This window comes from Haliotis cracherodii, unplaced genomic scaffold (genome assembly GCF_022045235.1).
Source record: "Haliotis cracherodii isolate W230 unplaced genomic scaffold, xgHalCrac1.p SCAF_3, whole genome shotgun sequence".
Lineage (NCBI taxonomy): Eukaryota > Metazoa > Mollusca > Gastropoda > Lepetellida > Haliotidae > Haliotis > Haliotis cracherodii.
In genome coordinates this window covers 14,594,273-14,619,061 of record NW_027266286.1, presented here as the reverse complement: position 1 = coordinate 14,619,061, position 24,789 = coordinate 14,594,273, and the positions used below count along the sequence as shown (strand labels likewise).

At 41.5% G+C, this 24,789-nt stretch overlaps 1 protein-coding gene across 1 annotated transcript; it reads left to right on the top strand.

Annotated features, from left to right (window-relative positions):
• Positions 1-2,545: 2,545 nt before the first annotated feature.
• On the top strand, positions 2,546-24,775 carry LOC139474989 (hormonally up-regulated neu tumor-associated kinase homolog A-like). Its single transcript, XM_071258194.1, has 8 exons — positions 2,546-2,755; positions 18,184-18,386; positions 19,514-19,603; positions 20,078-20,133; positions 20,954-21,080; positions 21,847-21,971; positions 22,634-23,719; positions 24,366-24,775. Exons 1-8 carry the CDS (start codon positions 2,612-2,614, stop codon positions 24,503-24,505), a joined length of 1,971 nt encoding a protein of 656 aa, XP_071114295.1. The 5' UTR covers positions 2,546-2,611; the 3' UTR covers positions 24,506-24,775.
• Positions 24,776-24,789: the final 14 nt, after the last annotated feature.

Here is a 24,789-nt window from a genome sequence, read left to right as displayed (position 1 = left end):
GACATCATGAGCATCGATCCACGCAATTGGGATACGATGACATGCATCAACCAGATCAGCGAGTCTGACCACTCGATCCCGTTAGTCGCCTTTTACGACAAACATGGGTTGCTGAAGACCAGTTTTAACCCGCTTCTTCACAAGTTGGTAAGACTTGGATCACCCCTGATCGTCGTTAATGGCGTTGGTCCTGCTATCATGCCTATCGATTATCAACAGGCCACCTGTGCATATGTGAAACATTGCTGACTAACAACAACAAACTTTACGGATGAAATCTGAAATACAATAAGAGCGCATTATATTGGTTTTGGTGTGTTTGGTGTTTCGGGATTTTTAATGCGGCCCAAAATAACTGCGTGAGACCACCCAACAAGGATGGATTTTTTAAAAGGGAGGGGTCCAAAATATATAAATCCTCTCCCAGTGAGATATGTGTCACTGTCTACACCATACAGGATGCTGTACGCCCTGGTCCTCCCTCTGAATCCGCCTATGGCCCAAAGATACTCAAACGATCTTGCTATGCTTGAAGTGAGCTTCTCCGAATAAAATGTGAACATAGACACAAATACTGTATTAATATAAGCTTGAATTTGTTCAATGTCAACGTATACCTGATGTTTTAGTCAAGAACTGATGATTTATGTGAGAACGTTTTACCCTGTAAGACCTATTATATACTGTATCTCCATATATGTGTTTCTTCAACAGCAGGCGCAGGAGCAACGTTGTGCTGACGTACGTAGTATCGCAAATAGCTGTATATCTGTAAGCATTCAGTGTGTTTAATTGATTCATCTAATTCACATGCTTCCGTCGTCCCTAGTTTCCTGGCAATTGTCTTACTAAAAGCATGCAGATGCATACGGGCGTCCCTTAATTAACAGACAACGCTGGTAATAGCCAACACATTTAGCTAGGCGTTTGCTCCGTTCGATAGATGTATCAATATTTTACGACATGCCGAACGAACTTCCTAGACCTATTCTTGGCAGGTCTTCCTGCCGTCTGCTTGAGCAACGCTGGCAGACGAGGTGAGATGGTGTAGGAGACAAGTCGATAGGTTAGCAACTGACCCCGCCCACAGGAGGTGCACGTGGTGTCTAATGGGCCATTGCAACGCTAGAATGATACAGTCATTTTATTGTCTCTAGCCACGGAAAGGAAATGTTTGTCGTGATCTTCAACAAACATGGAACGGAAGAGGCACCCTGGCGAGTCAGTGAGTTAAGACACAGCCATTGCTTATTACAATTCACGTAATTCAAGGCGAAAATAAGGATGAGAAGATGTTTTTGGACACAAACTGTTGTTTATAAATACACTGTACAGTTGATTGCAATATAACAATATGAGTGTCTAGCTATATGTACAGTCAATAACAGTACAACAATATGAATCTATATGTATATGTACTGTTAATGACAGTACAACAATATGAATTTATATGTATATGTACAGTTAATGACTACAACAATATGAGTGTATGCGTATATATGTATATATATATACAGTTAACGACAGTATAACAGTATGAGTTTAGGTATATATGTACGGTTAATGACCTAATAACAATATGAGAGTATACATATATATGTATATATATACAGTTAATGACAGTACAACAATATGAGTGTATTCGTATATATGTATAATTATATATACAGTCAATGACAGTATAACAATATGAATCTATATGTATATGTACAGTTAATGACTACAACAATATGAGTGTATGCGTATATATGTATATATATACAGTTAACGACAGTATGAGTTTAGGTATATATGTACAGTTAATGACCTAATAACAATATGAGAGTATACATATATATGTATATATATATACAGTTAATGACAGTACAACAATATGAGTGTATTCGTATATATGTATAATTATATATACAGTTAATGACAGTACAACAATATGAGTTTATGTGGATATATGTATACATGTATTCAGATACATTATCTTAAAAATACCGAATTCCAACGTCATAATATTTTCATGATGTGAAAATAGAACAATGAATGGATACTAAGCTTAATTATATTTGTTGTGAATGTAAATTTGCGTTTACACGTAAAGACACATATTATGAAAAGGTGTCAAAGTGTCAAGGATTGTGTCCATCGGAATGCTTAGATCTATAGTATACCCGTGTACCTGTCATGACAACACAATTACCCTTCGAGGTGCAATGTTAATCCCTTCATATTGAGCACCCGATATATTTCCGAGTGTTCTGAAGAGAATCGAGGTTATATGCTTTCGGGGTGGCTTTTAATCCTAACTGTGATTAAAAGGAAAATAGCAACACCAAGGGTTCTTCTATTGAACTTGGTTTTGCCTTCTCGGGGGTAGAGCAGGTCTCAAACAACTGCACTGTGTACCCGCGTACCCTGTTGCAAATATAGTTTCAAAGTGTAACATATCTTTCGTGAACCCTGTCTTTCAGTGAAAGAAGAAATGTCCCATCAAAAGACAGTTTAGCTTTTGAATACGCCGGGGAGATTACCAGCATGAATACTACGACTTCACTGTTAGGCCTGGCTATGACAGGATATTGAACACCCAGCCACAAGACAGCTGAGGGTCGGGAGAGCCATGGCTGACTCCCAGGGGGCTGAAGAGGGGAGTCCCGGGGGTGAGAGGAAGAAGAAGGTGGGACAGTATGTCCTCGGGAGGAAGATCGGAGAAGGACGGTACACCACGGTCAGGCTAGGAACCCACAACATTGCACATGAACGGGTATGTATTAAGCCAGCCCGTTTTCATTTTGTCACGTTGACATGCTGCGGTTTCTTTCTAAGGTGTATATTCATTTCTGTGTATGCGGTTGTGTTTGTTATAAGCCTGCCCTGATGTTGAGATATTGCCGTAAGTGTAACATTGTTACATTGATCGGTGTGTACCGTGTGGTTCGTCAATCAATTTTGCGTCATACATGCATGTTAAATAAATACACAATGCCATTTAGAAAGTGGTTCAATGTAAGAAATGTTATATTTGGGATAACACTTTCTTAGTAAAGCACAGATTTTAGTCTCTTTTTTGTGTGTAGAGGGGTGAGTTGGGTAGATCGCTGACCTTGTACTAGCGATTAGGTGCGTCACTCTGGGAGTGTGACTCAACCATGAAAGTACTACATTCTGTACTTTACTAAGAAAGTGTTTTCACCAATAGAACATTTGTTACATACATGCATGTTGTTTACATTGCTTATCAAGTCTGGGTACCATGTGTGAAGTTTGTTTGTTGTTTTACACCGCACTCAGCAATATCCCAGCTATATGACGGCGGTCTGTAAATAATCGCGTTTGGACCAGACAATCCAGTGCTTGATATCATGAGCATCGATCCACGCAATTGGGATACAATGACATGCATCAACCAAGTCAGCGAGCCTGACCACCCGATCCCGTTAGTCGCCTTTTACGACAAGCAGGGGTTGCCTAAGACCTATACAAACCGTATCTTTACGGGACCCGTGGTTGAAGGTCATTTATACTGTCCCCGGTCGTCATATAACTGGAATATTGCTAAAAGCGGCGTGAAACCATCCTCACTCACTGACTCACTGTTTTCAAGTCAAGTCGTTTTATTCTTAAAACCACCCACGGTGGTACAAGAACACGTTTTCCAGAATGTTTACAACTATGTGCTAACTTACACGTGATTGAAGACAGACACATACGTCCTGGTATGATATACAACATAAGTCGTGTTGACAGTAGTGAGAATAATCGGAATGAATTTTGAAAGTTTTTTGATATCTTTCAGTCTCGTAGGACAAAACCTACATTTACATATAAATACGTTTGGTCAAATAAAATATTTCTCCTGTAAGTACATATATGTAGGAAAGCTAAAATAAGAACAATAAATAGATAGTTAAATCCATTTGCAGTAGATACAATCGAAGGCACATTGGGATTCCGGGTAAGAATAAGGGTCTCCATCAACCTTTAACTGTCGTAAGAGGCGACAAAATGCATATTCGGGTCGTCAGGCAGGTGACATGGTAGATGCATGTCTTCGTATCCCAATTGCCTATATCGATGCTCATGATTTTAATCTCTAGATTGTCTGGTCCAGACTATATTATTTACAGACCGCCGTCATATGGATTAAATATTGCCGAGTGCTGCGTTAACGAAAAATAACCACACACAAAATTATCGAAGGATTGAATTGAATGTTAATAACTAAACTCTCAAAAGCGACTTGCATGTCAACCATAGTATGACTAAGAGCAATATTGTTGTATTGTTTCGTGTATTTCAAGAAACAGAATCATAGTAACCCTAGCTAGGTACACAATATATCCGGTCTTTAAGATCTAGGTGCAGTGTTCACGGCTTTATTAAGTCACATCTATAAACTAAAACGTTAATATATATATAATTTAATTTTCAATGAAGGATTCCGTTGTCATAGCATGCCAACAATTAGTTTGTTTGTTGTTTAACGCCGGAGCGGCGTATATTCCAGCTATATAACGGTGGTCTGGACCCGTGAAGATTCCGGGATAGAATTGGTCTTCAGCAACCCATGCTTACTGTAAAAGGTGAATATGCTTGTCATAAAAGGCGACTCACGGGATCGGGTGGTCAGGCTCGCTGACTTGGTTGATGCATGTCATCGATCTCAATTGCGTGGATCGATGCTCATGATATCAGTCACTGGATTGTCTGGTCCAGACTCGATTATTTACAGACCGCCGTCCTATAGCTAGAATATTGCTGAGTGCGGCGTAAAACAACAAACCAACCAGCCAACCAACCAACCAACCAACGGTGGTCTGTAAATAATCGAGTCTGGACCAGACAATCCAGTGACTGGCATCGTGAGCATCGTGAGCATCGATCGACGCAATTGGGATACGATGACATGCATCAACCAAGTCAGCGGGCCCTACAATTTGTGCGTATTCAGTGATGGAAACCTGTCTCAAAATGAAATACGTGTAGAAATGTGGAATCACAACTAAGTATAGGAAAAATCCCAGAATGTTGGACTTTCTTGTCAAATGCATGTAACGTGTTGATATCAAGCCACCTGATCCTTAATCTTTACGTATATCGCATTAACTTGTGTATATGTCACACAGAAGTATGACACATACTTGTAAACACAAACTGTGACTGAACACTAACATGTTGAAAAAGATATAACGAAGTGAAGGGTAATTGGGAGTTTAGACTGGTTTGATGGCCTTCGCCCGAAGAGAATCCCTTCGATTTGGTACACGAGTAATTGCATTCGTGACCAACTCGTGTTATTCCGGGATAAGTCGAATAGCATTCGTGACCAACTCGTGTTATTCCGGGACAACCCGAAAAGCGACTCGTGCCCCTCTCGTGGCCATTTTTTGCGATAGGATTCTGTCTTAGCGCAAACGGGCATACTTAAAATAATTGTCAACTCGTTGCGTAATGGTTCACATGTATTTCCTCATATATTATATATATTTCAGATGCAATTTAATGCACATCTGGACATGCGGCATATTGAACACATGTAACTGTGTCTTGGGTATATTTTTAGATGCAAGACATATGTAAAATCGAAAATTATTTCTGAGGGATTCTTTGACGAAGAACTTGAAATCATACGCGCATTCTGATTTGGTTTGTCGTATTTTCGCACATATCATTCATCGATAGAGGGGACGAGTCTCCTTGCAGGCTACGGAAAGGGGCGAGTGGTGACGAATGGAGTAATTGGTATCGTAGTTTAAATGACCATATAATTCTATCGTCGACTGTCAATTTCCGCTAACAAACGGGTGCTGTAAGTAATACAATAGGATCTGTTTTGTTGGACACTGAAATCGAAGGAGTATTTGCCCAGTGTCTGTAATTATACTATATATTACCGGCGGAACAGGCGATAAGACGACTGCTGCCTCGCTCGGCACAGCTCCTCTATAATATACACGTCGCGTTCATTGTTACATGACTGTGTTGACGACCAAGCAGTATGTTATAACTGATCTGACAGAACGATTAGTTTTGTACGATATCATACCTGTATTAATGGGAGCTGATAAATAGGAACGGGTTAATATATTGTTTGAACTCCGACAGCATGTCAGTATATTTATTTGAATGCCGTTTTTTCACATCATGACAGCGGGTTGATAGAGAAAGAAAGTTTTATTCAGTGTGCAAAAGCATGATCAGACAAGTGCATTTTATATCAGATTTAGAAGCGGGTATTTTATTTTTTATTTACATATTTAGAAAAAGACAGATTTTTCTAAAAATATCGTTGATCTTACTCTTCGTGATGATATATTTTGGACCCGTCCCTTTTAATAATGCTATATCCGCCCTTGTCATTTAGTATGTAAGAAGGTTAGACTTAAAGGCGCCGCGATTCGCTGTGCAGAGTTGCGTCCCTTGGGCACGCCAGAAACCTATGATTGTGGGTGGGTCGAATCCCGGTTCGCCCCGATTATGTTTCTAATCACTTCGGGCTTTCCTCCCACATTAAGCTGACACGCCGTGAGATAACTGGAAAACTGTTAAAAGCGTCGTTAAACCAAGCCCACTCACTCACTCAACTCGAAGGCTGAACATACACGATGATTTACGATTTTCCTAACGCCACCAATAGCCATTGGTAAACCTCTTCCCCCGACTGACCCTGTGCAAGTAGCTCTTGTAAGTCGTTAGTGCACGATGTTTACGCAATAACTGTTTGGGGTCCCAAATTTGATTGGCTCTCTTGGGTTTATTGCTAACTTGACATTCACTCAGCTCTGATAAATAAGACTAAATCATTTTCAAGTTGGTCATTGGAAAGTTCCCTGAAAATAAAAGCCGTTAGTAGGACAACTAATAGATTGGACGAAACACCGTTGGCAAATTCTGTGGTTTATGCGATTGATAGCCGACTGGTTCGGGTTAGTAAATTACTGTTGTCTTTTATGTATTATTTTGTTTGCTTGTTTGTTTGTTTGTTGTTTAAAGCTGCTCTCAGCAATATTCCAGCTGTATGACGGCGATCTGTAACAACTCCAGTCTAGAACAGAGAATCCAGTGATTGACACAATGAGAATCAAATATATCATTGAGACAAATCATTCTTGAAATAAGAGGGAAGAATTAAAGAAAGAAATAATAAACAGACCATGATAACTCAAAGTCGTTGCTCATAATATCAATCACTGGATGGTCCAATCTCCAATACTTGCAGGCCGCGTTATATAGCTGGAACATTTCTGAGTGTGGCGTTAAACAAACAACCAACAAACAAATAAAATCAAATCAAAAGAATGTGTCTAAGCATTTGCATTGAAGAATCCTATTTCGGAATAACAATCCACACCATATGAAAAGCCTTGTCACATGGAGAGCAGTGTGGCGAGAAGGCGGGGTTTACGTCATCGAATCTTTCTCGTGTATTTTCCGTATCGCGTCTAAGTATTCATTGTTATTGACATATATAAACATTGGCCGTTATTGATGGACAAACAAGCACCTGCTGTTTAATGTGTGTTTGATTTCTACAGAAACGTCCTACTTGGAATTAGTGTCGTGCGCGTTTATGCTAACATTACCAAGAACTTCGGCCACCTACGTGATCCACCGTTTTGAAGATTTGTTATAAAAAAAGATCTCTTGCCCAAGTTCGATAAATTAATTACCGTAAAGTTCACTGGGCGACTTAAGAAGCGTTATGCCCCTTTTACATACTCACGATCGCACACACACGCTTACACACACGCATACACACGCACGCACGCAGGCACGCAGGCAGGCACGCACGCACGCACGCACGCACGCACACACACACACACACACACAATGACGTGTGTGCCGATAATCCGATAATTCTTGTCCCCATTAAATACAACTAATATATAGTTATCAACTTGAGAAGCTGGATATTTATGTTGTGAAAAACACTTTTCTGAAAATGCTGGAAAAATGATAATTCCCATTCTTTCCAAGATAAAATAGGAATATTCTGTAAAAGAATGTATGGAGGGTAAAAAAAAATGCTCGAACATCCTTTCAGGATAAGACTTTGTATGTTTTGATGTGGTGACTAACAATACCCGGTTGTAGAGATGGTTGTTATTTGTATATTTATGGTTATTTGAGTAGTAATGCTCATTTCGTGACCAACTCGTGTTATTCTGGGACAAGCCGAATAGCGACTCGTGCCCCTCTCATGGCCATTTTTGCGACCGGGTTCCGTCTTAGCGCAAACGGGCATGTCAACTCAGTGCGTGATGGTTCACATACATTTCCCCATATATTATATATAATTCAGATGCAATTTAAAGCACATCGGGACATGCGGAATTATGCAGTATGATTGAGCACATTTAACTGTGTCCTGGGTATATTTTTAGATGCAAGACATATGTAAAATCAAAAAATATTTCTGAGGGATTCTTTGACGAAGAACTTGAAATCATACGCGCATTCTGATTGGTTTGTCGTATTTTGGCACATATCATTCATCGATAGGGGGACGAGTCTTCTTGCAGGTTACGGAAAGGGGCGAGTGGTGACGAATGTAGTAATGCTGACAGTGTATTGATTTTTGAGACTGGTATGAAATAATGTGACAAGAACGTGACAAAACATGTTATCCAAGTCGAGGCAAATTCATCTTCCCGAGGCGAGAGTGTTAACTGACTTCACAAGTCCAGTTTCCACATGACTTTTATAGTCAGTTAACTCTCTTGCCTCGGGAAGATGAGGCAAATTATACCACAACAAACTGCAACATATGCCTATAGAGTAGAGACATATGTACTTTTAATGTTTACCGCCTACCCTAGTGTTTATGTTTCTATAGCAACAGTGCTAATTTGTCCCACCTGATTACTAATGTGTGATCTGTTTAAAGATTGATCAAAAGCCACTCAGTGCGTGTAGCATACGATTTATGACTGTTCTCAGCCAAATAATCGTTTACCAAATATCTTCTACCCTAGCTGGAATCTCGTAAATATTTGATTGTCTGGTGTAAAATTTCTCCGGCCAGTTTATAATTACGGTTTCGTTGTTCATATAATTAGTTATATATCTTTAATCGGCATATGCTTTTAGTACGGCACATCGCCTTAGCTTAATTAACATGCACTTGCTATATAATTAATTTTCAATTACGATGTCCATGGTGAAATGTTTTGTGTTCTTGAATTAAGGTGTAGAAATGTATCGTCTTACATATTGTTGGTAGTAACATTGGACGCACATGCCCCCATCACAACGGGCTTTGCATCTTAGACTTGCACAAGTCTCTAAGGCAATAATCATTAGTTAAAATCATTATTTGTAGATTATGTAAATGATAACAAGTTGTCCCGAATGAAACTGGAGTTCTGTCCACATATCTAGACTTGCCTATTAGGAGGATAGAATTACTACACATCCATGGATATTTCTTTCAGTACAGCCTTGGTGCAAGGCTAGTTGTATCTGTGTGTTGCTGTTGGGTGCTTCCTGATCTGTTCATATGTTTAAATCTGGGAAACACAAATCGGGCGATATGTGTATTCGACGAATCAGGCATGGATGCAGTCAGTACAGATGCTAGTAGCACAGGAACTCGTTAATGGCCAGTAGACAAAGTATATACCCCCTATATATAAGTAGAAATTATATATATGAGGTATATATTTTTATATCATCCAGCACGGTCGAAAGAGGTAAAGTCTCTCCGACATGTACATTGTCAATAACGTAGCATTAATATCTGCGCTTTCAGGACACACACACACACACACACACACACACACACACGATCTCTCTCTCTCTCTCTCACACACGCATACACACACACATCCTACATATGCGGAAATATATGCATAGTGTAAGTCATTAACTTCTTTAATACAGCAAACCCGTTGCTACTTCAAGGGCTTGTTTGTTGGATCTTTATTCTCTTGATCTATGCTTCAGCACGATCTCACTCTCGATCTCAAACACGTGTATGATAAATGCACTAGCCTCTGTAGCCAAACGTCGAATTGACAGAATAAATACATTGAAATCAACTCTGTCTTCATTGACACTACAGCTTCTTAAGAATGCCCCGAGAAATAGTTTTCTTCTGCGTGTAGGTGTATACTAGAAACATGAAATCAGTACCCTATATATGAGGTTATCCAGAGCTTCTGTATGTTGGTATTGCTTGTACATGGTAGTGAATATAGTGGATCCGTTCCGTGAAGGATATTGGGTAAAGTGTGCACTTTGTGACAAAAGTCATGAATCTTGGCACAGTTCCATTCAAATGGACATTCCAAATATTTTCAGATATAGGGCCACCCAAAAAATCCAATATGGCCGCCAAACTCAATATGGCCGCCATGGAGGAATAAAATTCTAGTGTATCACAATTTGCACAATTTTTTACGAAACATCTCCACGAAGATGGATGTAATGCCCAACATGGGGGCAGGGGCAGGGGCAGGGGCAGGGGCAGGGGCAGGGGAATATATTCTCATGTTCCACACTGAACATTGTATCGGGGAAAACGTGACGACTGTATTGAGCTAGCGACATATACTATTTAAGACGTGCAGCCTAATTTTCCAGCCAAGGACTCCTGGAATAATTAACCGTGTAGATAACTGATTAAACTGTCGAGATACTCCCAACTGGATGCCAAATTAGCAATCAGCTCAAGATAGCCACTCCTGTACAAATTCATCCACACGCCATCTATGATGACTTGTGTAGTAATTAACGTTTAGCAAACCTTCTACAGCGCACCCGTGTCTGTAAGGACCTCCACTACATAGCAGATAGCTGCTGTCTTGCACTGTAGACTGTCCTCACCCACCACCTCTCTGGGAGTCCCTATAGCAGATTGTATGGGGACACGAGTGGCCCTGTTGCTTAAAAAACCTATGATCGTGGGTTCGAATCCCAGATTTGTAATTACAATATTGCCACTGTACGTATTGCACGAACACGACATGTATAGAATTCGGGTGTGGTCACGTTTAAGGTCTATGTTACTTGGGTTTTCGTCACTGACACGCAATGGAATTTTGTTCAAAGTGGCGTCAAACCCCAACTACCTCACTCACTCATTTCTAGCTATTCGTCGTGAGCAAACCATCCTCAATGCCCCGCCTGTTTCCTACTTCCTCCCTATACCAAGACCTCCACACGTGTTGTAATTCCCTCGGTCTCTATACAGCTCCCTTATCCACGCGATTAATTGTCACATTAGAGAGCTGTGTGTAAGTTATTGAATGGTAGGTGATTTATGCGTCCGCCAACATTCGGGGTAATTAGGTCAATGTGTTATCAATGGGTTGTTACAACGTAGAGGGATTAATGCCGACCACAGACTCAATAGGTCATATTTGCATTCCAAAACTAACGTCTTGTACATTTGTATACTCATGCCAGTGTATGGGGTGTGTGTAGTCACAGGTCATATCACATCATTTGTAATGTAGGTTGTTGCTGACAATACAAGTTTTATGAATTGGGACATCACTTTCCTTACTACCGGGTGGTGGTGGTGGGTTGGGGGGTGGTGGTTTGGAAGCGAGGAGGGGTAGTCATAATATACCTACATCCGTTTTACGTTCTAGTGTTCCTAACTACGGAGGGGGCACGAATGGCCCAGTCATCTAAGGCGCCGCACATGGGAACGCCAGAAACCTATGTTCTTGGGTTCGAATCCCGGTTCGCCCCGATTATGTTTATCGGTCGGTCAGCACCATACACGTGCTCGTGGGTTTCACCAAAATGGTAAACGTCTGAGACCCAAATCACTTCGAGCTTTCCTCCCTCGTTCAACTGATACGCAGTGATATAATTGGAATACTGTTCAAAGCTGCTTAAACCCAACTCGCCCACTCACTCACTCACTCACTGCATTACCGCTGCTACTACATGTAAACACACGTAAGGGATTATGATTGTATTTTCAAAGTTGTGAGTTCTGTTACTAAATTTGGGTGTGAACCGAATGATGTTATTTCTTTGCAATGAACTTATTTTACAGTCCCAATAAAAGTTATTTGTCTTGTAAGCATCTTTTATTGAAACTTTTACGCATCATTGACCTTTTGATACAAAAGAGGTTTTATTAATTTTAACAGGAAATATTCTTTTCTAAACCAAATTTGTCACGTGTGTCTTCTCCGTGTGTGATAACTGGTTTAATTACTGTCAAGTAATACAAGGGAGAACATGGGAGTTTAAGGATGTAATTGTGTATATCGACCACTTAGCTTGTACCCTGTACGTCCACCTCAACACGAGCTTCACTGACAGGAATCACTGGACGCTGGACGCGTACTTCATCATTAATTTACAAGTCCACCGAAGTACTCAGACCCACTTGCTCATTATTCTCCACAAATGCATTAGTTTCTCCATCCCTCTTGCGTGTTGCTCATGTAAAGGCTTTCTTATAGTCGATTCCAATCACACAGAATACAGAGTGAGATCGTGCTGAAACATAGCTCAAGAGACCAAGACCCAACAGACAAATCTTTGAAGTAGCTTCGTGGTTTTCTCAATGAAAGACGTTAATGACTTACACTATGGATATATTGCCGCACATGTATATGCACTTTCATATATATAATATATAAATAAGCCTGCTGAAAGCGCAGATCTTAATGTCACGTTGTTGACAATGTGCATGTCGGTCGTAGAATGTCAAGAAACTGTTCAAACAATGGTAATCGAGGGGCGGTGTTTACATGCTGATATTTATGCCGCTCACAATGGCGAGCTTGAAAGGGCTCAATGTTGGGTAAATACTGGCGGAAATATGATGTGATATTAGAGACAGCTTGAAATCAAATACATTAATGAAAGCGTTCAAAGTACATTAATGCTATTTCCCCAAGACTAGCACCTTTCAACTATTGAGTGCTGCTGCTGAAAATACGCTTATCACGCTCCTTGAGAGGCCATTTATCAAACAAACGGGAACTATGATAAATATCTCCATGATCGCATCACAAGGTATTTCATGTCCTTGCTGCGTGCTCCTGCAAAGTTTACATGCGACATATTGTTGTTCTGGTCCGTGTTCTTGTTTGTTAGGTACGGTGTCGTGTTTGTTAGGCTGCTGGACACGATGTCATGTTTGTTAGGCTAGACACGGTGTCTTGTTTGTTAGGCTAGACATGGTGTCATGTTTGTAAGGCTAGACATGGTGTCGTGTTTGTTAGGCTGCTGGACACGATGTCATGTTTGTTAGGCTAGACACGGTGTCTTGTTTGTTAGGCTAGACATGGTGTCATGTTTGTAAGGCTAGACATGGTGTCTTGTTTGTTAGGCTGCTGGACACGATGTCATGTTTGTTAGGCTAGACACGGTGTCTTGTTTGTTAGGCTAGACATGGTGTCATGTTTGTAAGGCTAGACATGGTGTCTTGTTTGTTAGGATAGACACGGTATCTTGTTTGTTAGGCTAGACATGGTGTCATATTTGTAAGGCTAGACACGGTGTCTTGTTTGTTAGGGCAGACCTGTGTCTTGTGTGTTAGGCTAGACACGGTGTCCTGTTTTCAAGGCAAGACACGACCGGTGGTTAAGACCATGAAATGCGATGCTGACGTAGATACGGTAGAATTCTTTATCCATTTGTCAGTCAGTAAACGGTTTTAGTATACAAAATGGGGTAAAATGTATGTCACTAAATTGACGTAGAGGAGAGGATGCCCTGTCTACGGAAGTCTTTTAGGGACATTTGGTTTTTTTTTTCGTATTTTCTTGAAATTTCAAGATACTAACTTGGGATTTCAAGATGCCATGTTGAAATTTCTAAATACTAAGTTGAAATTTCAAGATACATACTAAGTTGAAATTTCAAGATAATGACCTTAAAATTTCAGGATTCTAAGTTGAAATTTTAAGATACTAAGTCGAAATTTCAAGATGCTGTGTTGAAATATTAAGAAGCTAAGTTGCAATTTCAAGATACATTAGTTGAAATTTCAATATAAATTACCTTGAAATTGCAAGATAATAAGTTGAAATTTCAAGATATGTTCTTGAAAATTCAACTAAGTATCTTGAAATTCCTAGAAAACCAAAAAAACCAAATGACCCTAAAAAACTTCCGTATCCATCATTTAACCACCAAACGCCTTTAATTCCAATTTTCACTAGATACAGTCAACCTTGAAAGGAATAAAGCTCTACTTGAACCCGAAATAGCCTGTGTGATTACTGGCCACCCTTACTTGTCGGGTACCCTGCAATCCGTGCAGTTTGTCACATGTCTGTCACATTGTCACATTTCATGACCAAATACCTCCCAAACATCACAGTAAATAACAGTGTCTCTCCTTGTTGAATATCAACTATTCACAATGGAGTGGTGGGCTGAACTATAGCTGGAGTTATATGTACATTGTTTTCCTTGTGTACGTTTTCTCATTATGCTTGCAGTGAGGTTAGGGGGTTGACTCTTAGGGGGTTGAATTAATACTAAGTGAGTGAGTTGAGTTTAACGGCGTGTTAACTTAATGAGGGAGGAAAGCCCGAAGTGATGCAGGTCTCAGACGTTTACCACTTTGATGAAACCCACGAGCACGGGTGCGGTGCTGACAAACCCAGAAACATAATCGGGGCGAACCGGGATTCGAACCCACAATCATAGGTTTCCGGCGTGCCCAAGGGACGCAACACAGAACAGGGAGGCACAGCGAACTGCGGAGCCTTATACGACTGGCCATCTGTGCCCCCGAATTAATACTGTTATAGTTTTACATTATACATACTATGGTCACAGATGACAATATCGATTGTGAACAGTCCATCTCATAAGGCTTCTTTTCAGCAGGACATACACTACAAAGACCCTGCACCAAGGAACCCGCCTTATTGGAAGTAACACTGATCTCACAATGCGTATACTTGCTGAATGTTAGAGCAGGTTCTTTAGTCAGGACGCATGCATTGTGCATATACATACTTCATGTAAGTGCAGGTTCTATACTAACCGGGGGCACGGGTGGCCCAGTCGTCTAAGGCGCCGCGATTCGCTGTGCAGAGTTGCGTCCCTTGGGCACGCCGGAAACCTATGATTGTGGGTTCGAATCCCGGTTCGCCCCGATTATGTTTCTAGGTTTCGCCGAAATGGTAAACGTCTTAGACCTGCATCACTTCGGGCTTTCCTCCCACATTAAGCTGACACGCCGTGATATAACTGTAATACTGTTAAAAGCGGCGTTAAACCCAACTCAGTCACTCACTCACTCTATACTAGCCTGACGTATGCATTGTGGTTTAGTCTGTCAGTCAGACCCTGTAACAAATATATCCAATACAGGCCATGCAAGTCTATCATGCTTTGCAAGTCTAGATTAATGCAGTATCTGAAAATGAAGAAAGTCTCTGGGCTGCCTTTTATTATATTTTGTAAAATATGTTCATTTCAGAGACCAGATGTTAGTCTAATTGTGGTGAGCATATGTTAGAACTGGGTTTTGTTAGTTGGCGGTGGGTCAGGCTGACATTGTTTGCGACGATGTTTTGTGGCCTGCTCACCGCCTACCGGGTATAGGCGGGTGTATCGTAAGATATCGTCTCGGGTGCCGAGCTACATGTGCAGATAGAGGCGACAAAGGTTCGGTTACCATGTTGGAATATGAGAAAACAGGACAAACGTTTAAGGATATTTCTCCCAAGATTTTCACTTGGATCCTGACTGTCCATTATGTTCCGTCTGTTTGGAAGCTCCTGTTAACTAGATTTCAATCTTTGGTACCTGTTAATTCGAGTTAATGCTGTGATCTGCGAAACGATTCTTGAATGAATTTACTGTCTACTTTGAGACACTTCAGGGTGAAAACAGTTCTTTCAGACCTGTTGGGACTTAACTTGGATCATGACTTTATTTACAATATGGTCTTTGCTAGGGGCGGTCGGGTAGCCTGGTGGTTAAAGCGTTCGCTCGTCACGCCGATAACCCAGGTTCGATTCCCGACATGGGTACAATTTGTGAAGCCCATTTGTGGTGTCCCCCGCCGTGATATTGCTGGAATATTGCTAAAAGCGGCGTAAAACCATACTCATTCACTCACTGGTCTTTGCTGTATTTATATTTCTCGGATACGTGGAAGAAATTTGTCTTTGGAAACGTTTCTTGAAATTATCTAGGATAACATGATATATATTGCAATAAAAATGATAAATGTAAACCTTGAAAGAAAATGTCCCTCACATAAGGTGCAAATCCTTTTGGTGTTATTTTGAATAGAACTTTTTAACCATACAACCTGTCTAATGCTTTGGAGCCACTTGACAAGTCACGGCGACACTCTACTTTGTCCCCTTGCGTCTCGTATGCTTAAGGTTACTTGTAAATTGAGAATAAACTAACCGTGTGTATTTATGCAGCCTCGCACCGACAGTCTGTTATGACATTTTCACTGAAAGCCTATTCTAGACAGGTAATTCTAAACAGATCCACTACAATGCTGACAATTACAACAAGGAGTGGGGTCACATTGCATGCTCCACACACACCGAATGGGCGAGTTGTTAAAACGATCACTGGGCTAAGTCGAACGTGAGAAATGGACTCTTTCTTAATATAAAACTCTGTCTATGCTTATGAACTTTGTGATTGATGAGGGTTGGATATGACCAAATGTTGTTAAATGTCGCCACCCCATGGAGACCGTCTTTGGGGGTAATCCCATACTATTGTATTCTTTGTTATTTTTCTTCCATTTGTGTCGAGGTATTATTAGATCGACATAAGCAGCGTGGATATGACCATGGCCCTTTGTGTGCACAGGAAGCAATATACATAGGAGACGGTGCAATGTCTGTGGCAAAATAACTATCAGAAATCTGATTGCAAACTAAACACCTGCTACAAAAGCCACTCCAAACAACAAAAATCCATCATAAAACCAAAACAATTGACAGAGTAATAACGAAACTACAAACAGGCCACACTAAGTTAAACTCCCACCTACACCAAATTAAAAAAAACCCAAACCGGTAAATGCCCCCACTGCAACTTGAAAGAAACGCCTGAACACGTAAGACTATATTGCACACATTATTACCAGCAACACAGAACAAGACTCCACTCCACACTAAACTGCAACACTCAAATGACACTAGCAACGGTACTAAACCCCCTAAATGACTTACAAACCTTTAAAGCACAGGCATAAATCTAAACAAAACAGGCCTACTTGGCCGCATTTAAAATTAAAAGATCAATAAACAAGCTGCCAATAAACCCTAAAATTCTAAACCTATAAAAACACACAAACTCCCTTTTACCCCCCCCCCCCCCCCCCCCCCCCCCCCACACACACACACCTTTTGCATGGCATATTTCAAAATTTTCCAAATTAAGTAAGCAACCCTAAAAAGCCCCACCTAGGTTGCCTCGCCTTTTCGGGCATACCCTTTTCGACCAAACACCAAATGGCCTGGTGGGCCCGTGCGCGAAATACGCATATGTCGGAAAGCGCAAGTTAAATTCCTAATTTAAGTAAGTAAGTCTGTAGCCAAGGTTGCGGGACACGGACAGATGCATTGCGACCGAAGTCAATCAATAGCAGCTTATAGAGGGGGTTTATACTTGAGCTTTTATGTCAAGATAGCCTCATATGTAATCATTCTGGGCGTCAAACTTCTCAAACGTTTGGTATAGGAAATTACGGTTGGGATTTGAATATGAATCTGCAGTGACAGCATTGTAATACATACAAAATGTAGTCGGGAAAACATGCCGCCGTTACTATATGATTGTGATATTGCCATCACGAGCATGTGTACATCTATACTAATATAAAACCACTCAAATGTCTTTAGCGTTTAGTTCCTGCTGAGGTACAGAGCAAATTTAGCATTATTTTTTATCAAGTCTCTTTGTTTGTTATCTAAGGCATCACTCGCCAATAATCCAGCTTTACAACGGCGGACCAGTGATTGATATCATGAACAGGGTTCCATACCGCTGCGGTACGAAGACAAACAATCAATACAATCACAGAGTCTGACCACCCGATCCATGTAGTAGCCTCGTTTGACAAGCTGCTGAATTAACCAATAATGCCCTCATTTAAATTCGTTGTAAAGTAGCATTTTAGGGTAACCAACTCCGACATGCACGAAGGTAGCTCGTTGCACGGTCGTTGATTCTTGACACATACATTAACATTAATTCACATTAATTCACATTAATTTGCAGGTGGCAGTAAAGGTGATTCCAAAGAAGGTGTTGGTTCAGAAAGAGGCTGCACGACGTCACTTCCGGCGGCAGGCACTTCTATCCCAGTATGTCCATCACCCCAACATCATCCGCCTCTACGAGGCTATGGAGACACCAAACAGCTACTACCTCGTTCTCGAGATGGCCGACAGGGGGCACTTCTGTCAATACCTGGCTCAAAAGTGAGACATCATCACATCGTTGGCTCAGCATTCGGATATGAGTGTGTTTGTTTGTTGTTTAACGCTGCACTCAGCAATATCCGAGCTATATGACGGCGGTCTGTTAATAATCAAGTGATTGACACCATGAGCATCAATCTACGCACCTGGGATACCATGACATGCGTTAACCGCGTCAGCTAGGCTGACCTCTAGTTCCGGCTAGTCGCCTCTTACGACTGCCATGGTTTGCTGAAGATCACTTCCGACCGGGATGTTCAGGACGAGGATATCAGACACATTTACAAGTTCATTATCATACCTCCATGTCAGAATGATAAGATATGATTGGCCCACGTGATAAAATACTGTGTCTCCCGCCTTAGAGGGAAATACATTTCTCAGCGGGAGAGGAGAATAAATCCCTTATACCCCACCACGAGCAAGACATCCTGCACGTGGATTTCTGAGAGATAATATATCCCTTACACCCCGCTTCGAAGCAAACGCCGCATGCTTTTCCTGCGTTAACCTCGACTCAATCGAACAGCTGTTTTCTTTCAATTTTGAATTTGTTTTAATTAGTTTACAATCTAATATTAAAACATGTCGGTAATGTAAATTCGTTGTAGCAGGATCACTGGATGTAAATTGGGTTTTAGGCGTCTCACCGCCTCCGGCTCGTGGTATAAAACCTTAAGCGGGACACCTCGTGATCCTGCTACAACTTACATGTCTGTCTATTGCGAGTATATGAACGATTATGGTTTTACGCCGTTTTATCAACTGTCCAGCAATATCACATTGTTCACCCATTCGAACCCAGGCGACCATGACGAGTTAACGTTTCATACCACAAGAATATTATTTATATGTGATACGGTCTTCGTGGGTTCGAATCTCTGGTTCGCCCTAATTAAGATGTTTGGTTTGTCGTCCCATACCATAGTTTGTTGGTTTTAACACAGTGGTAAACATCAACGATACTTTAGCACCGTTAAACTCACTCACTCTTTCACTTCTCAGTTTACACAGATTATAGGGTACAAGGAGCCGTATCAACGCTGTACAAAGTATCCATTTAAATACTTGATGATGTTTACATATGACATATACATGTATTAAAAGGACAATTTCTTACAATATAGGCGGTGTCTTGACGAGAACGAAACCCGGAAGTTTGCCGCCCAGCTGGTGTCGGCCGTCGACCACATGCACGTGTCCGGCATTGTCCACAGGTTTGTTTGTTTGTTTGTTATTTAACGCCGCACGCAGCAATATTCCAGCTATATGACGGCAGTCTGTAAATACTCGAATCTGGACCAGACAATCCAGTGAATGACATGATGACCATCGATGAACATAATTGGGATGCATCAACCAAGTCAGCGAGTCTGACCATACAGGTAGTGGTGCAGCATGGGAGTTAGTACAAATTACGGTCACATCTGCTTTATCCAAGCCATATAGCGATCTACTACATGTGATCTCACATATTGAGATTTACATGTACAGACCGCCTCCAGGCTACCAGACCAGGCTACCCGACCGCCCACCTCGCGTTTTACATAAACATAGTCATACACGATGTTCAAGCATTGACTCATCTTACACATCAGTCAGCTCATTTTAGATATATGGACTGAGCAGCTCACACAAACATTTCACAAACAACCTGACTACTTCCTTCACCTGTACTGTTCGTGCTTCAGAGACCTTCGATTGGACAACTTCCTGCTTGACAAGGACTTCAATTTGAAAATAAGCGGTATGTCATCAATATATCAATGTACTGTTTTAAATATCATGACTTGATTATGTTTTTTAAGAATATCTTTCATTTTGGCCTCTAGAAAATGGGAGTGGGGTGAAATACAATGAAACAATGTATCTCGCTTTTCCTTTAGTTCACAACCAAGACTCTCTTGAACGAAGGACCCCAATCCATGGTTACTAGACATACCGTCGAACCTCGTTATCTCGAACGTATCGATGTCTCGAACCTATTTTCAAGTCCCGACCACCTCACTAAATAAATACATTTAAATTTGCCCGCTTGTCTCGAATTCGAGATAAAGTTACATAGCGCTATCTCGAACCTTGGACTCGGTCCCAACTTTGACTTTACTATTGAATTTTGTACCTTTATCTCGAAGTTGGCATTTGCCACATTAACAGTTTTGAGAAGCGCAAATTTAATATCTAATACCTTCTAGCATAAAAGTAAAGTGCCATTTAAACAATTTGTCAACAAATTATACATGTTTTGAATTTTATCCAATCGTTATGGTAGTATTTATTGACAAATATATATCGTGAGTAGATATGATCAAAACATGGCGGCACTTTCTGGTTATTATACTACCGTTTCTTGATCTATCTGTTCATACCGCGTTGTCTCTAAAGTCTGGATATCTCGAAGTTACAACACTGTCCCGCTAGGTTCGAGATAACGGGGTCCGACTGTATATGTATAATTACAAGACATAATATTGATTAGTTCTGTAATGTAGTATCGCTCATGACAATTTGCATCGTTATACAGTTTAAGTAGAAGTGTGATAACTTGTTTCTGTGGTGTGTCCCAGATTTCGGCCAGGGGAGCCACCCTGTACCCGGTTCGCCCCACCCTACACAGGGGATGGCCCCTGCTTATGTTGCCCCAGAGATGTTCACGGGGAAGCAGGGCGGACCCGCCGCAGATATATGGAGCATGTGAGATTATACATTATACGATAGTCGTTATCAGTGTGAAAAATACTTCAAAGATCACAAGTTCACAGTAGACGATTACAGAGTTAGTTTGTGATAGTTTAGATTGGTAATTTACAATAAATAAACAACTGGCTACGTCATGAGCACCATTAAATATAGCTGAACCTTTTTGACCCAAGCCACTTTCAAGCGTTAGTTTGAAAGGCATCTACAAGGGGATAGTTTGATCAGGCGTCTACAAGAGGATAGCTGTATAAGGCGTCTACAAGGGGATAGTTTGATCAGGCGTCTACAAGGGTATAGTTTGATCAGGCGTCTACAAGGGTATAGTTTGATCAGGCGTCTACAAGGGCATAGTTTGATAAGGCATCTACAAGGGCATAGTTTGATCAGGCGTCTACAAGTGGATCGTTTAATAAGGCGTCTACAAGGGGATAGTTTGATAAGGCGTCTACAAGGGGATAATTTGATCAGGCGTCTACAAGGGGATAGTTTGATCAGGCGTCTACAGGGGGATAGTTTGATCAGATGTCTACGAGGGGATAGTTTGATAAGGCGTCTACAAGGGGATAGTTTGATCAGGCGTCTACAGAGGGTCAAGTTCACTATAATTTACAAATGTTGTATTTCTGTAATCGCTAAATGTGATGAGCAAGTTCTTATTTTACACTTTTAAAGGCGATGTTATTATTGTTGACTCACTGTATTGCATCCAGAAACTGAACAACTGTGCGTGTGCAACATATTTTACGATTGTGTATTCCAGAGGCGTGTGTGTGTTCACCATGTTGAGCGGAAGGCTACCGTTCATGTCAGACACCCCTTCCTCTCTGCAGCAGATCCACGCCAACATTCTTCAAGGCTGTCGGATTCCGGCGAGTCTGTCTCCAGGTGATGTCAACCAACTGTCTATTAAAGTAGCATTCGTTAACAAAGACAATGCAGTAGTATTGGAAAAAGCTATGTTTGCTGCATTTAAAAAGAATACTTTGATAGACACATATAAGGACTTTAGAAATTTGTAAGCAGGTACATTGACTTTGACCCGCCTGCATACACAATTAGATCTTTGAAGATCTTCAGTAACCAATGCTTGCCGTAAAAGGTGACTGTGCTCGTGGTAAAAGGCGACTAACGGGATCGGGTGGTCATGCTCGCTGACTTGGTTGATGCATATCATCGTATCCTAATTGCGTATATCGATGCTCATGATGTCAACTACTGGATTGTCTGGTCCCGACTCGATAATTTACAGACCGCCGTCATACAGCTGGAATATTGCTGAGTGCGGCGTTAAACAACAAACAAACAAACAAAGCATAAACAATTACGAATGTATACCTTTTAGAATATCCCTAATGAGTCTCTGGGTCGGTTCAAGTCACTTTCATCTGCTCTGTCATAGACAGCAACCAGTAAAGGTGCACCACGTTGATTAAATAATTCATTGATTTTCAAGCGTCAGAAGTAGGTAATCGATATTTGCACAAGGGATAAGAGCAACGTGACTTTACTGACATGGTCATAACATATTAATGTGTTCGTGCATGCAGGTTGCAAAGACCTTCTAAGTCATCTGCTGGAGCCTTTCGAGAGCAAGAGGATAATGATGGACGACCTTCTAACTCATCCCTGGCTCACCAACGATGGCCACTCAACCGTCCCGCGTCACCCCCAAGTTCTCAAGGTCACGCCAGAAGCTGTGGATATTAACGTTGTCCGATACCTCTCCCAGTACTTTGGATTTAATGAAAGTGAACTACTTTACTCAGTGAGTGAGAGGAAGGTGGACAGTGCCTCAGCTGCCTATCTTCTCATGGTGAAGGGTGTGGAACAAGGATTTATTCTTCCTCGCATGACGGCGAGATCAGACTCTACTACGTCTACTCAGACGACCTCGGCCTCTGGTGACTCGGGGGCCTTGCGGGATGTTGTGTATCGTGACCATCTGCCGCGGGTTGGCACTTCATCTGAGGAAACTGTGACGTGGCTTGCATCATGTCGACCTGTGTCCCTTAAAACGTCTTTTTCGTTGTTTCGAAAAAGTCATGCAAGTAATACTCTCACCAACAGACCGAAAAGTTTCGATCCTCACATGATTCCACCGATGAAGACACAGAAGCCGTTTTTAACGAGAAACTCACAGCATAAGCTTCCAGAAATCAGCAGTACTCGGTCCCCTTCGCCCGACCCACAATATGGTACATACGGACGGCATAGAGACGCGTGGAAAAAATCTGAAAATGATCAGTTGAACGTTCGAGGAAAGTCCCCAGTCCGAAACAGGGAGATTTATGTCAATATCGACAGGCTTATGCCCAGGGTGTTTGGGTTCGACCCTCCCGCTCCGCCCAACACGGCTTATGGAATGAGAAAACGTCTGGGCAGGAAGGTGGACGTTGTTGAGTCTGACAATGGGAAGGCAAGGTCAGGGACGCTCCCATCTGTGTGTGAAAGGGGTCCAGATGACCCTGGGAGTGACGTAGAGAGACAGAAGTCTCGGATCTTGTGTAGTGTTGACTTGACCTCTCAGAAACGACCACTGTCCTACGGGCAACCGCTATCGTCCCCGAAACAGCTTACGGCTAGGGAGCAGAGAAATGCCACCATAGCTGTGTTCAGAAAGATATCAGATCAGAGTAAGTATCCGAACATGACACATTGGAGTGTTCGGGAAGATATCAGATCAGAGTAAGTATCCGAACATGACACATTGGAGTGTTCGGGAAGATATCAGATCAGAGTAAGTATCCGAACATGACACATTGGAGTGTTCGGGAAGATGTCAGGACAGAGTAAGTATCCGAACATGACACACTGGAGTGTTCGGGAAGATGTCAGTATATTTTTTTTAAATATTGAAATTATTAACAACGACTGCTGTAAGTTAAATAATAAAGATTTCGTATAGGAACGACCAACTCTCTGACCTGACCTGACCCCGACGTTATCGATCGGTGCACACTCTTAACCACAGGTGTTCACTGAGGCCTTGAATGTTGTAATCGTTATCAAACAACTTTTAGGCAAGTGTTAAATGATTCTCTTTGAATTCTTCGAAAAAAGAGCATGCTCTATTGTACCGCAAATGTTATGAAATGAAGACACCGATGGCCGGAGCTGCTGGAATATTGCTCGACATGCAAGGAGCGTGGACTATTGGAAGGTTGACTTCTTGTATTACATGTTAGGAGTAATAGTGATTTATAGGTATGGGTTATAACTCGGTGCGTGCCATAACATTCAGTGAGACTGTTTAGTTGATACGGAATTTCTCCACTTCAGACGCGATGAACAGGGCACTGCAGTGGAACAAGCAGCTATCTGAAAGGCCACCTACCTCCATGTCGACGGAATCGGCCGAGAAGGATGACTTCCTCAACCCGGTTATAAAGGTCACCATCTCAACATGTGACAGACAGTAGTACAACTGAGTGATCGCCAAGACGAAGGTCAACATAAAGGTCACCATCTCAACATGTGACAGACAGTAGTACAACTGAGTGATCGCCAAGACGAAGGTCAACATAAAGGTCACCATCTCAACATGTGACAGACAGTAGTACAACTGAGTGATCGCCAAGACGAAGGTCAACATAAAGGTCACCATTTGAAAGTGTCACCTTGTCAACATGTGATAGACAATTTTGTACAACACAGTTTGAACACGAAGTCATGAAATTTAACATTACATGGGTTGCTCACAGAC

Coding starts and splice junctions, on each gene's coding strand:
- LOC139474989 (XM_071258194.1), top strand. CDS start 2,612: ATGGCTGACTCCCAGGGGGCTGAAGAGGGGAGTCCCGGGGGTGAGAGG. Junction 20,134..20,953: donor CTTCAATTTGAAAATAAGCG/GTATGTCATCAA, acceptor GGTGTGTCCCAG/ATTTCGGCCAGGGGAGCCAC. Junction 21,972..22,633: donor TCCGGCGAGTCTGTCTCCAG/GTGATGTCAACC, acceptor TCGTGCATGCAG/GTTGCAAAGACCTTCTAAGT.